The sequence below is a fragment of the Poromitra crassiceps genome (genome assembly GCF_964638095.1).
Source record: "Poromitra crassiceps genome assembly, chromosome: 12".
Taxonomy (NCBI): domain Eukaryota; kingdom Metazoa; phylum Chordata; class Actinopteri; order Beryciformes; family Melamphaidae; genus Poromitra; species Poromitra crassiceps.
This window is the reverse complement of record NC_139632.1, coordinates 36,117,890-36,132,889: the sequence shown is the minus strand read 5'-3', so window position 1 is coordinate 36,132,889 and position 15,000 is coordinate 36,117,890. Positions and strand designations below refer to the sequence as shown.

Sequence of the window (15,000 nt, the reverse complement as noted above, 5' to 3'; positions counted from 1 at the left end):
CCGCTTTTATTTTTTTGTTTTTGCTGAAAGTGAAATGTTTTATGGTCACTCACGACTCTCTGGCAGACTGGTTGGCTTATTTCAAGCCTTAAAACTCATTATATAAGGATTTCTTCTAAATGTCTATGGAGAAAATGAACGGGGAATTCACTTCTGGGGCAAGAAACCTCACATGACTGTTGAGCTCTGTAGATGTTTCCTGCAGGGAGAGGTCCCTTCATCTGCCGGCAGAAACTCGTTAAGGCTCGTTAAGACTCATTAAGGCTCTTGAATTGATTCTCCATGGATGCGGGCATACAGAAATGAGCCAGTACAATCTGTAGTTTGAATAGCAGCCATGTGAGGCAGCACAGCTTCAAGATCTGCTCTACTTCCTGGAACCAGTGACATCACTGGTTAGAGGAAGGAGAGCAGATACTGAAGCCGCACCCCAGAGACAGAGGACTTGTTTGTTTTCTAAAGCTGTTGTTTTCCACACTTTCTCCTGATTTGGGATCGATAGAGCTGTGGTTGAAAAGCAGCAAAGTGTTCCTTAACAATCAGACTTTGTAGATTACAGAGACATTTGAATGACAGAAATCTGTTCAGAATGATGCCGGCAGCACAGCTCCAGAGAAGACGAGAGGGTCTTTCTAGCAGCCTGGCTGCATGTGATGATCCAAACACACAGATCCCTTCTCTCCAGGTCTTTCTAGCAGCCATGTGATGATCCAAACACACAGATCCCTTCTCTCCGGGTCTTTCTAGCAGCCATGTGATGATCCAAACACACAGATTCCTTCTCTCCGGGTCTTTCTAGCAGCCATGTGATGATCCAAACACACAGATTCCTTCGCTCCAGGTCTTTCTAGCAGCCATGTGATGATCCAAACACACAGATTCCTTCTCTCCAGGTCTTTCTAGCAGCCATGTGATGATCCAAACACACAGATCCCTTCTCTCCGGGTCTTTCTAGCAGCCATGTGATGATCCAAACACACAGATTCCTTCTCTCCAGGTCTTTCTAGCAGCCATGTGATGATCCAAACACACAGATCCCTTCTCTCCGGGTCTTTCTAGCAGCCATGTGATGATCCAAACACACAGATCCCTTCTCTCCGGGTCTTGCTAGCAGCCATGTGATGATCCAAACACACAGATTCCTTCTCTCCGGGTCTTTCTAGCAGCCATGTGATGATCCAAACACACAGATTCCTTCTCTCCAGGTCTTTCTAGCAGCCATGTGATGATCCAAACACACAGATTCCTTCTCTCCAGGTCTTTCTAGCAGCCATGTGATGATCCAAACACACAGATCCCTTCTCTCCGGGTCTTTCTAGCAGCCATGTGATGATCCAAACACACAGATCCCTTCTCTCCGGGTCTTTCTAGCAGCCATGTGATGATCCAAACACACAGATTCCTTCTCTCCAGGTCTTTCTAGCAGCTAGGCTGCATGTGATGTGCTAATTAGTATTTGTTACAGTGCATAAACAACACGGCTTTGTAATTTGTATCTCACAGCGTACACCGAGATTACAGTATACACTGTGAGATCCCCTCCGCCCACACACACACACACACACACACACACACATACACATACACACACACGCACACACACACACACAGACATACACACACATGCACACAGACACACACACACACACGCACGCACACACACACACACACGCACACAGACACAGGCACACAGACACACACACACATGCACACACACACAGACACAGACACACAGACACACACACGCACACACACACGCGCGCGCGCGCGCGTGCACACACAGACACAGACACACACACACACACACACACACACACAGACACACAAAGACACACACACACACACACAGACCACCACACAAACCCACTGAAACACTCTCTAGTTGTTTCTCTTGCCGCTCTGTTGGCTTCTGTCAGTGTTGCCTTGTTACACTTCACAGAACCCATGCAAGATCTCACACACACACACACACACACACACACACACACACACACACACACACACACACACACACACACACACACACACACACACACACACACACACACACCACATTGTTACAGTGTTATTGTAGGGTTTTGGCCTGGTTCTTGCTCTCTCTGTGTGGCTCAGTCCATGTGGTTGGCCCAGCTCTGTCTCAAGCATTCCATTCCCTCAGAACCAGATCACTCTTAACAATGCTTCCTCCTGGGAACGTTGACTGAACTCCACCAAACATCTTGTGTTGTCAAGTCCCAAGTCAAGTCCAGAGGCTATATGGGCGTCTTCTTCACACAAGGAACGGTTGCTTTCGTTCTGGGCCCGAGTACAAGTGCAAGTACAAGGAAAAGTCTGCTCGTCTTTTTCACTCCACCTACCTTTTCTCCTCCCGAGGGATTTTCAACCTCCACTGCTACCACCATTGGCAATAATCTGGCTTTCATGTTAACATCAAACAGACAAAACTAGCTGGCTACCGTCCATGTGGTCATTGTGTTCTGATCTGTACTGCACGCGACTGCAGGGGAAAACAAACGCAGCGCAAAAAAAACGCTCCGTGCGCTGTGTTTTGTGCACAATGGAAGCGCTCTCAACATGATTTTCATAGCGTTCTGACTGAAAAAAACGCTTTTGGTCTGAATGTCCCTTAAATGTACAAGAGTAAGTCAGTCAAGTCCCAAGTCTAAACGTACAATCTAAGTCAAGTCCCAAGTCTAAACGTACAATCTAAGTCAAGTCCCAAGTCTAAACGTACAGGCTAAGTCAAGTCCCAAGTCTAAACGTACAGGCTAAGTCAAGTCCCAAGTCTAAACGTACAGGCTAAGTCAAGTCCCAAGTCTAAACGTACAGGCTAAGTCAAGTCCCAAGTCTAAACGTACAGGCTAAGTCAAGTCCCAAATCTAAATGTACAGGCTAAGTCAAGTCCCAAGTCTAAACGTACAGGCTAAGTCAAGTCCCAAGTCTAAACATTAGGGGTGTCAAAAATAATCGATTATAAGATGCATCGCGATGCGGACGTGCACGATTCTGTATCGATTCACAAATGTCAAAAATTGATTATTAAAAAAATAAAAAAAATAATAATAATAATCAAATAAAATATAATGGAAGTACATGCAGTTGTTTATTTCAATTATGGATCATAATACAATGCAATTCCAAATGCACTTTCATTTTAAAAGTAGCCACACAGTGAGAAAAAAGAAAGTGAGAAAAAAGAAATCAAAAAAGTGATGCATCGATTTAAGATGCATCGAGATGCATCGATAATCGTAATCGAATCGAATCGTAGCCCTCTGAATCGTAATCGAATCGAATCGTGAGGCCAGTGAAGATTCACAGCCCTACTAAACGTACAGGCTAAGTCAAGTCCCAAGTCTAAACGTACAGGCTAAGTCAAGTCCCAAGTCTATAAACGTACAGGCTAAGTCAAGTCCCAAGTCTAAACGTACAGGCTAAGTCAAGTCCCAAGTCTATAAACGTACAGGCTAAGTCAAGTCCCAAGTCTAAACGTACAGGCTAAGTCAAGTCCCAAGTCTATAAACGTACAGGCTAAGGGTGTATTCACACGGTCTCATTAGGAACAGTTGTTCTGAAACACTCACATGTGGGTCAAAATAAGCGGGCCGAGATCGCCAAGCGGCGGCACTGCAGCCGGTCTGGTGACATCATCACACACACACACACACACACACACACACACACACACACACACACACACACACACACACACGCTCACACACACACATGCCCGCTCACACACACACACACACACTCCGCCGTGCCTTCCCTCTCATTGATAAAAGGCAGAGCGCTCTGAGTGTGAACGCACACACGCTAACAGCTGGCAGACATGCTAATTCACAGATATAAAAAGAATGACAACTTCCTGTATGGAGAGAATAAGCGGAGGCATCCTCAGGCCGTGAGATCTGTCTGGGATAGGATCTGTCTGGGATAGGATCTGTCTGTCTACAGTATATTATTGAGAGACTATCAACACACTCAATACACACATGTAGACACTCCACTTAGAGGCTGCCCTCCAAACAAAGCATTTTAAATCACTTCTAAACAGAAGATGAGCCATGTTCAAACTGGATTTCCGTCTACATGAGGTGAGTCACTGACCACATATTTGTGCTTCTTAGGTCCTGCAATCTGAACTACATTAGACTTTCCTATAGATGATCCAGATGCCATTGATTACTATTGGTTAGCCTGGAAAGTGTGTGAGTGTGTGTGTGTGTGTGTGTGTGTGTGTGTGTGTGTGTGTGTGTGTGTGTGCATGCGTGCATGTGTGTGTGTGTGTGTGCGTGCACACTGACCATTGAGCAGAGCCTGTCCCTCCAGCAGCTGTGGGTCCACCTCAGCGCGGTACGCCTCCTCTGTGAAGCCCCTCACGCAGGGAATCGAACCCGCGACCTCTCCGCCTCGCACAACAAACTGCCACAAGACACAACACAATGAAGAGAGGGGAATAACAAGTCAACTTTGCTCAAGTCTAAATGCACAGTACCAAGTCAAGTCCAAGTCACTAATATCAAGTCTCAAGTCTCTTGGATGCTGTATGAGGAATTGCAGTGACATTTCTTTCAAAAATCCAATTATGATTATATTATTCATGTTTTATCAGACGTTCCTGGTCGAGGACATCAGTACAATCTTCATGTGAAAGAGCTCCAGGAGGCCTCGTCCTCTAGACACTCCTCCCCCTAAAGGCTCCACCCCTTGGGGCATCGTTTGTGATGGTTACCCTCTTAATTATCCTCAGCTGATGCCCTCATCTGAACTCTCAGCAGCATCAACGTGTTTCTTCTTCTTTAGGAGTTTAGTTCAGAATTCTGAGATTAAAGTCAGAATTCGGAGGACAAAAGTCGGCATATTGTTACATGTGACATCATTGATGATGTGACGTCACTGATGATGTCACTGAGGATATTACCGATGTTGTACCAAAATGTGAATCTCTGGGGTCCCTAGATTTTTGTGACGTCAAAGTGGGGTCACAAGCCAAAAGAGGTTTGGAACCCCCCTGCCTTACAACCTCCGCCTGTTTTCTTTGCCTGTTTTTTTACAACCAAAAATGTTCTTTTTGCTGGCATTGAAGCTGTATTTTGTCCTTTCTTTGTGAGTTGATGTTTGATCAGCGTAACCTCATTCAAAGCCCCATTAAGTTGGAGGTTTGCGATCAGGAGTCGGTCGACACTGATTCGGTTCACTGCCATCTTTGCGGCTGAAAAGAACAGAAGAAGAAAACAAAGGTGGGGGGGTGGGCAGAAAAACAATTAGCAGACTGGTGATTTCATCTTTCCAGCTGTGCTTATTGTTATTGTTATTGTTGATGAGCACTGCGGGCTCTTTCATTCTAACAATGCGATAGTGGGGGAAAAAACGTGCCGTGTCAAACCGACAATAACGCCTCATCCACTCCCAGTCCATCAGCATGAATCAACCACTAACACCAGCAGACAGACACAAAGCTACCCTGGCAGCAGCAGCACACAACTGGGTCAATTAATTTAGACGATAATTATGGTCTAGACGTTTGTCTCTCCTGTTGTGTGTGTGAGCGCTGGCCCGACACGACCCCCCCCCCCCTCATATCTCTCTCTCTCTCTCTCTCTGTGTCTCTCTCTCTCACCCACACACACACACACCACACACACCCCTAGTGATGAAGCCGAGCAGAGGGGTGCCTATGGCGAGCTGTTTTAACGTTGACTAGCTAGACTGGATGATATGCATTGCAGATATAACTGTAATTCAATTCTCCAATTCTCGTTAAAAAAGAACATTTCAGATAATGCACAATGGCGTTCTTCCTAGGACAAATGAGCTCACTTTTGCCATTCGTGTCGTCTATATGGGGTTTCTCATTACAGATATCTACTGTTCAGTTAAAACTGCAGATATCTGCAACTGAATTATGACTAGTCATCATCTCTACACAGTTGAATTCTGACGAGGCATCATTCCATGTTCAAGATATCTATACTGTCCTTTTCCGATATCTGACATGAAGTTTTTTAACGAGTCAGAACGCACAATGAGTTAGATATCTTGAACCGGAATTATGGCTGATCTCACACACGCACGCAGGCACACACACACGCACTCACACACACACACACACACGCACTCACGCACACACTGACAGCTCACACACACACGCACACGCACGCACGCACGCGCGCACACACACACACACACACACACACACACACACGCACGCACTACCCTTCCGCCTTCCGCAGAGCAGCATAAAAGCATCTGTTGTAGTTTGGTTGATGGGGAATGGGGGGGGGGGGTCTATTAGCATGAGGAGGAAGAAAGTAAACACACACAACAAACAAACAAACAACACAAAAACAAGACGCTGATGACACCACTAACACTGCAACTGGTACTCATCCCTAGGGACAGTGAGGCGTACTGTCTTCAGTCAGGGTACAGTGAGGCGTACTGTCTTCAGTCAGGGGACAGTGAGGCGTACTGTCTTCAGTCAGGGTACAGTGAGGCGTACTGTCTTCAGTCAGGGGACAGTGAGGCGTACTGTCTTCAGTCAGGGTACAGTGAGGCGTACTGTCTTCAGTCAGGGGACAGTGAGGCGTACTGTCATCAGTCAGGGTACAGTGAGGCGTACTGTCTTCAGTCAGGGGACAGTGAGGCGTACTGTCTTCAGTCAGGGTACAGTGAGGCACTTTTCCACGCTTGCACCAGCTGTACTGTAGTCTAGCCCAGTGACTCTCAGCTCTTTCCATATCAAGAAGCCCTCATTTAGTCCACATTTCCACAGAGATGTCGTCTCATGGACCCAAATCTGAGAATAATGTTGGTTCGATATAGAATTCTGTGACTATCCGTTAACAGTCAAACTATCAGTCCCTCCAGGAAATTTAGATTTCGCGATTGCAATAATTAATTCAAAAATTCAACCAATCTCCATAATATTTGCAGGAACTTGCAATATCACTCCCCCCCCCCGGCCCGCAATTTTACCGCAAAGAAATCCCTTCAAGGACCGCTGGTGGTCCCCGGTTCCCACGTTGAGGACCACTGGCCGAGCCTGTCCACCTTAATTTTGAATGCCCGGCCGCTGTAAAATGATTATGGGTGCAAGGTCCGGTCTAGAACATGACTGATTGTTGCAGCTGGTTGTTAACGTTACTTGTTGGCAGAGAGTCTGCGGCGCACGTCGTACTCAGCGCATTTTCTCGTCAAACTCCGACGCTGAAAAAAAAGTTTGTCACAAAGAAATAACACTCGTTTGACGACTTATTTGAGGGAATGTAATAATGTTATCATCTATCACATCCGCTAACCTGTTGCTCTTTGAACAACTCGGGATATTTATCGGCGAGATGTTTGGCCAAGCTGGACGTGATTGGCTCCCTTCGACTGCAGCTTTGAAACATGGTTTACAGACGCAGACGGGCAACGTAACGGGGGGAGGGGGGCTGGGAGGATTACACTGGAAGAAGCGCCCATATTTCACGTCAGGCATCATGAAAAAGGTCACAATTTTCTTAACAAAGATATTGTAGCATATAAGTAAGAGAGCACAAGCATAGGCTAACAAAAGCCCAGACAATCTCTCTCTCTCTCTCTGCATGGTAAAGCCTTGAGGGTTTATTTAAGGACCCGCTCTCTGCTGACCTCACCTTTGACCTTTGACCTTCCGGCCCATTGATTTGTGTTTGCCACATGCTGCCTGTTCACCTTTTTTTACCCTCATTAAATCCCACTCACATTTTTTTTACAAGCTCCATCCAGACTGGAGGTTCACACACGTCTCAGATCAACAGCGAGGCTCAAATAGCCCGTAGGCCTACAGTAGGCTAACCATGATTTGATTTCATTGCAGGCAATGCTCCGATTCCTGGTAGGGTGTATGTGTGTATGTGTGGGTGGGGGGTGGGGGGTGGGGACGGTGGGGTCGATACAGCATAGTATCACAATATTTTATGTGGCAAATCGTAGTCTATCGCACGAATGCCAAATATTGTGATATTTTCTATATATAAATTGTCAGGTGCATGCAACATTTATGACAGGTTTTTATGACAGTGTTGGTCAGTCTGTCTGCTTGACGATCGCATTTTACTGCCATAAAAATTGTTTAAGTGAATTGAACAGACTGGAAACTTCATCTTATCAGATCAAACATGTTGAAACAGTTATTTTCCTTTGGGGACATAATTTGCAGTTGAAAAAAGGTAATACATCACAACATTTTTTAAATTTCAATAATATTGTATCGTGACTTATCGTGATCGTATTGTAATTCCCACAACTAAAGTCCTGGGAAAGGGTCTATATTCAGAGATGGGCGAAAATACATCATAAAGTATTTTGATACAAATTACAAATACTTGCTCAAAAAATGTATCACAATACAAATACAAAATACTGGTCTGAAAAAGTATTTGAGATACAAATACGTATTTTGTATTTTGAAAATACATAAAAATACATTTTATAAAAACCGATAAAGAGCTGCAACAATTAGTCAATTCATCAATTCCCTAGATATCTGACATCATAACAGTATCCCTGGAGATGATGTGCCATGGCTGCAGTTATGGCCGGCTCCACGGGCTCCCAAAATCATGACTGACAAACAGACAGACACCGCCCACCCACCTTGGTGCCATTGTGCAAATGTGCGCCATCGGCTCATACTACATCAGAGTTGCTCGAGTGACATCACTGATGACATCACAACTGCCTGAGTGACATCACAGTTTGGCAAACAGTTGCTCAAGTGACATCACTGATGACATCACAACTGCCTGAGTAACATCACAGTTGGGCAAACAGTTGCTCAAGTGACATCACTGATGACATCACAATTGATCGAGTGACATCACTGATGACATCACTGATGACATCACAATCATGACCCACACTGCCGCCACACACACTGCCACACACTTTTCCAATTTTAATTAAGAAGATAATTAGTTGTGTCTTTCTAATATGATACACTGGTTTGAATATGCAGTAAACCGTTTCATTTGCAAATAGGCCAGTGCATGCAATATCTAATCATCAATTTATATTAGTAATTTATCTCTGGGGGAATTTCCACCAATACAAGGCTTCATACTAGACGTAGAAGTGATGTGAAGTCTGACTCAAGACCCATTGTACTCTGCCTCTGATTTGTGGTTGAGTTTGTTCTGAGGGTAAGCCAATCAGAGGTAGAGTAGAAGTGACATGTCAAAACATTTTTCTCCACAGTTTAAACCTGTGTCAATGGTAAGAAGAATGTGTCAATTTGAGAATAAAATGACATAAAATTAAAGAAAAAAGTATTTTATGTATTTAAAATACACAAAATACAAGGTCTGAAAGTATCTTGATACAAATTACATCTTATTTTTCTCGGTCCAGCCAAATACAAATGACAAAATACACAAAGTTATTTGAAATACATGTATTTAAAATACTGCCCATCTCTGTCTATATTATTATATCAGGTGAGTCAGGTGGGTCTGCAGGGAAAGCATGCTGGGACGTTCTCTCGTACGGACGATACCTTCACGCTAAACTCGGTTAAAAAATATGACAATTTAATATGTCTCCGTGTTTATGGGTCACAGTGCACTGGCGGCAAAACACGACCACTTCACACCGTACGAGAACCGCCTTGCAGTCAGTTCGGCTCACAGAAGAAGCACTTTCTATCAATCAAATCTCCACTTTGACGCCAGGCGCTGCTGCTCTAGCCCCTCACCGCCCGCTGTGCAGCCTGTTCTGAAGGATGCACACACCAACGGGCGGACCGTGCTAAAAGTTGAAACTGTACTTAAATAAACACTGCTTTATGTGTTTGGATGTATGCCGATTTGAAGAGCGGACCCTAACCATTAGTTTAACGTCTTAAAGCACCTTCAGTCTCAGTGTGTACGTCTGCCGAAAAGAAAGGAAATATTATATTCCCACATTGTCAATGGAGTTCGGTGTGTGACATTTACGGGTCTCACCAAACGGGAGGACGAACACGGCTTCATTCACTCGAGCTGCACTGCTCGATTAGGCTACCTACAACTAAAAACTAGTCCCATTTGATTTGTGCAGTAAAACTTATAAACACATTATAAATGATATGCTGTGGCGTTAGTAGGCTAACGTTACGTTACCAGATCACGTCAGGCAACCTAGCATCCATAGGATGTGTGCACAGTTTATTTCTCAGCACCCTCAGAAGAAAAAAACCCTCAGATGCATCTGTCTCAATAGGCGCATTGTTTGCGCGCATTTCTTACTTTACCCATCTACAGCCTGCATGTTCAATGCACAGCCAACAGAGTCTGGTCTGGCGTGAACGTTAGCTCCTAACAGGGCTTTTCTCTTCGGCTCGTCTCGTCTCGCATCAGCAACATTTGTACTGCCAGTGTCTGAATACAGGCTGCTGCCTGCTAACCTTACTGTCGGCCCTATACAGCTTCGCTAAAGAAGAAAAACAATGATCGAAAATATAAGCAAGAGAAACCAGAGGATCTCAATAATCGACCCCCCCTGTCCTCTGGAGGCGCCCCGTTATCTTCCCCACATGAACAGCCCCCCGTGCGGCTCTGTGATGTGATGCAGCACGGTGCTGCAGCCTCGCCAGGCGGACTTCAGCAGAAATGTGAGAGATGTTTGAACGTTACTGTACCTGCAGAGCGGCCAGCAGCGCGCAAACTCCACACAGATGCATCTTTATTCTCTCTTCTGCTTTGTAATTCCTTCTTGCAGAGTCCGTCCCGTGTGCCGCCGCAGCTGCTATCTTAATGCCCGGTAAGCGGCATGAAGCGTAGCCTTCCACCAGCTCTGATCCTGTGCGTCTGCCCGGCTCAGCTCAGCTCAGCTCAGCCTCTCTCTCACACACTGCCTGACTGTCTGTCTGACTGACTGAGTACCACCACCCCCTCCCTGCCTCTCTCCAGTCTCCAGGCCTCAGTGTCTCCCTCTAGCGGACACCATGCACCATGCACGCTATATATGCCTTGCTGCAGAGAGATAGGCTAGAGTAGACCGAGTTTTTGGGCAATTTTGGCCATTGTAAAGCGCTATATGCAGTCCATTTACCATTTACCATCTATTCATTCATTTATAAAAAATGTAGGTTAAGTACTGAAACTACAAATAACTTGGCCATAAAAAGCTGACATTCCTTGCACTTTCCCATAAATAGTGCATGTGAGTAATGACGTAGTAGCAAGGGCTCTATATACCACCACCACTGCTTAGGTGATTGGCTCAGCAGATCAGGAGAGACAGATGTCCTTAGCTGATTGGATATTTGGAAATGGAGAAGGGGCAGTTGTGATGTCACTAGTGATGTCACTCAAGCAATTGTGATGTCACCAGTGATGTCACTCGAGCAATTGTGATGTCATCAGTGATGTCACTCAAGCAATTGTGATGTCATCAGTGATGTCACTAAGGAGTTACACACCCTGAATGAGGAGGGGCATGTACGCATGGGGTGCTCTAAACTATGCTGTAGAGGTTGGTCTTCCATGATTGAAATTCAGTCAAAGACATTGGTCAAAGACCACACTTCAATCATGAGAGACTCGTAGGAAGTTTTAACAAGCTTTATTGAACAAATAACCAGTATGGCTCCATGATATGATGACGCTCCTCTTGAGATGAGAGGGGGGAGGGGGGGGCGTCAGTGACGGATAGGATAGATAATCCCCCAAATGCAGTATTTTATTTATTTTGTTTATACAACTGGGCACTTTTTGCAAGAAACTCAAATGTCATTTTTTGCTGCATGACATGACTTTTCTGTATTGTTTTTGTTGGAATTTTAAATAAGATTGTACATTGTCAATTTGATACCCCCCCCCCCCCCACACACACACACACACACACACACGTACAGACGTGCACACACACACACATACGTACAGACGTGCACACACACACACACACACACACACACACAAATATAGCCGTTGAACTGCTTTTTTCGAAGTGGCTTTCATTAACAAAACTAGACTTCTCCCTAGAGTAGCTTTGCTGTACAGCATCAACTTCTTCCAGTGTGAAGTAAGTGCAAACCTATGCATTCAAAGTAGCTTCCCCAACACTGTGGACCCAAGGGCACTTTTGAAGGCGTATTATGCAGCAACAGAATGCATTGGGCTATAGACTAAAGAGAGACATAGTGGTCAATGTTTCTAGAAAGCCTTGCATAAAATATATTTTCAAATTCAAATTTGCTACTCTTATTTTATGCATGAGTCCGGACTCGTAACCCCTATTGTTCAGTTTTTAGAGAAATACGATTGCTCGATGAGAAAGTCGATGACATTTCCGAAAAGATCAACGAAAAAATTGGATCTGAAGATGGAGAAGATGGATTAGAAGACTCCTAACTCCAAAATGCCACTTAAGCTGTCGGTATGCATTTTGGTTTTTCTATTCTTCTTCACCATCCCTCTTCACACTACAGTGAAGCCTCACTGTAAGCGATTCATGTAGACTGAGAAGCGTGGAAGGACTTGCGTGGAGTATGATGGATGGCAGGCGGCGTGGGGAGAGCAGTGAGGAGCGGGGGAAGTTGAAATCAGTGAACTTAAAACCTGGGGCGAGATACATTTGTGGCAAGGAGGCCAATCATGCAATAGAAATTCTCCTTCTTGCCAAATGTTACTTGCTAGTCCCGCATTCTTATTCTGGAAGATACAGTAATAATCGCTCCAAACGCACGGACAGCGGTATCCTATGCCTCTTAAAATTTGCCACTCGGCTGATTTACATGCTGCTTGTTTTTTGATGGCATAGCATTAAGTAGAAAACGCAGGGAAAATCCTTCTTCAAAATGATTCGTTGTCATGGATTCATCTAGGAATACGTGTGTGCTGTTCCTGTAGCTGTTCATCTACAGAGATAGGATCCCTTGATTGCAGTAATTAGCTTGTGCATGATGAGAATGTTAAACTAGGAACTAATACAATAGGGGGGGGGGGGGGGGGGGGTTACACAGTATATATCTTTTGCTCAGATCTTATTACCAGGGCATCCACTTAGTATCATCATTTATCACCATGTCAGGAAGTAAAATAGCCGATACATTAAACCAATGTCACTCGATACATTGAAGTTTAAACCAATGTCACTTCAACCAGTGTTGGAGATGAGGTTATCTGGATAGCCGCTGAGAAGCCTTCTGGCTACAGTAGGCCTATACACTCTCAAAAAAAAAAATATATATATATAGCCTATCAGACTCATGAGCAGAAATGTACAGTAAACCATGGTACATGAATGTTCCTATACTGTATGATACTTGACTTGTTTATAGAAGAATGAGCACAATTGTATGTTGACTTATGTAAAGTGTAACGTATGAGTGTAACACACGTTACGGTCCAAAAGGAAATTATTCAACATTGTTCTCTATGGAAAAATGACCTGACTTCTCTTGGTCTATGTCTTGAATAAACACTTTCCAAATGAGTTCATGGTCTGAAAAAACAATTTAAAGTATTTTTCATGCTCTGATCTCGAACACGAACACACTACAACACATGCATGCGGCCACAACACACACTCATGCTGACGGTGGCCGGTGAAATATGCATATCCTCTGCATTTGACCCATCCAGGCTTGTCCTTTCCTCCGGAGGGCAGACCAGGAGCAGTGGTCGCTTTTTCTTTCCAGCACCCGGGGACCATCATTGGACCAACTTCAGATGTTGTCGTCACTGGTCGGATGACGATCTTCTGCATGTTTTTAGTGGGGGGTTATGTACGGAGGAACCCCCTGGGGGGGTACGGGGAGAACATGCAAACTCCACACAGAAAGGCCCTTTCGACGAGATAGCCCACCTGGGCAGTAGGCACTGAGGATATGGGGGGGTCACAACTCCAGCGCCCACAGCGTCCCAGGCGAGAATCGAACTCAGGACCTTCTAGCTGCGAGGCGACAGCGCTACCGACTGCGCCACCGTACCCCCCTAAATACATCGGATAAATAAGAACAGTAATACTTCCGAGCAGCAATGTGCCGCAAGGCATCTATAGTCTGCCGGAAAGCTGCAGAAGAAGAAGCTCGCCAGATAGCTCGCTAGCAGATTAGCAAGTATTAATTTAGTAAACTGTTACTTGTGTTTACCCTCCACTACGCCCCTGGACAAGTTTACACCAATACAACTAGACAAGATGATGGACTGTTTCCATAGCAACAACTCTCTGTACTTTTGTTCTTATTACTTCTTACTTTTCAGCTGGATAATTAAAAGAAAGAAATCCAGTAGCCTAATCCTATAATAAAAATCTAGAAGGATACTTTACACAGCAACACTATAAGCCTCCATGGGAATACTATAGGGATATTATAGAACATTACTGAGATAAAACTATAAGGTCAACGTAAACTCACCACTAAGTACCATCCGCACACTATGAGCCCCTATTGGAATATAGAATGATTATAATAATAATGCGATATCATTACAGATGGAAAATACCATAAAGTACAATAAGGGCTCACCTAAATAATAATAATAATAAACTCAGCATTGAGTACCACAAACTAACTAAATAGGAAAATTGCTGTAGCATAATATTACAGTGATTTTTCTTGGGGGGTTGCACTCCTGCTTGTTTTTCTGTGCTGCTCGGTAGGTTTAGTGGGTACCAGTGGCATTCATGCAGTTAAATACTAATTTAGGTTTATAGCATGGTAAAGTGCGGTGTAATATAATAATGCACAAAATCGACACACACAAGGCCAAGGGTGAATTGTGGATAAGATAGGTGCACAATCAAAAGTCACTTAGGGCAGTGGTTTCTCAAACTTTTTCACATCAAGGACCCCTAAACTGACACAAATTAGACCGGACCCCCATCTGGTAAGATTTTGGCCGAGCTGCTGGAGTCGAGCTGAGACGGGTCTGTTCACACCGCTGCAACTTTTCCCTGCAACGTTCTAAAACGCTTTGGTGTCGTCGTCAATCTTTGATCTTAACTGGCCTTAAAGCTATGTAGCCTAAACACACACGTGTGTTACTC

The 15,000-nt window shown here is 44.6% G+C and overlaps 1 protein-coding gene across 1 annotated transcript in view; it reads right to left on the bottom strand.

The window, feature by feature from the left end:
* LOC310786195 (cadherin-2-like) overlaps window positions 1–10,687 on the bottom strand; it is a gene marked incomplete at both ends in the record, with an annotated part of 90,416 nt that extends 79,729 nt beyond the window's left edge. The window contains 2 exons of the mRNA XM_083647368.1: window positions 4,308–4,425; window positions 10,646–10,687. Coding sequence (XP_083503494.1) covers window positions 4,308–4,425; window positions 10,646–10,687 — 160 coding nt within the window. The remainder of the gene's footprint in view (window positions 1–4,307; window positions 4,426–10,645) is intronic.
* Window positions 10,688–15,000: the final 4,313 nt, after the last annotated feature.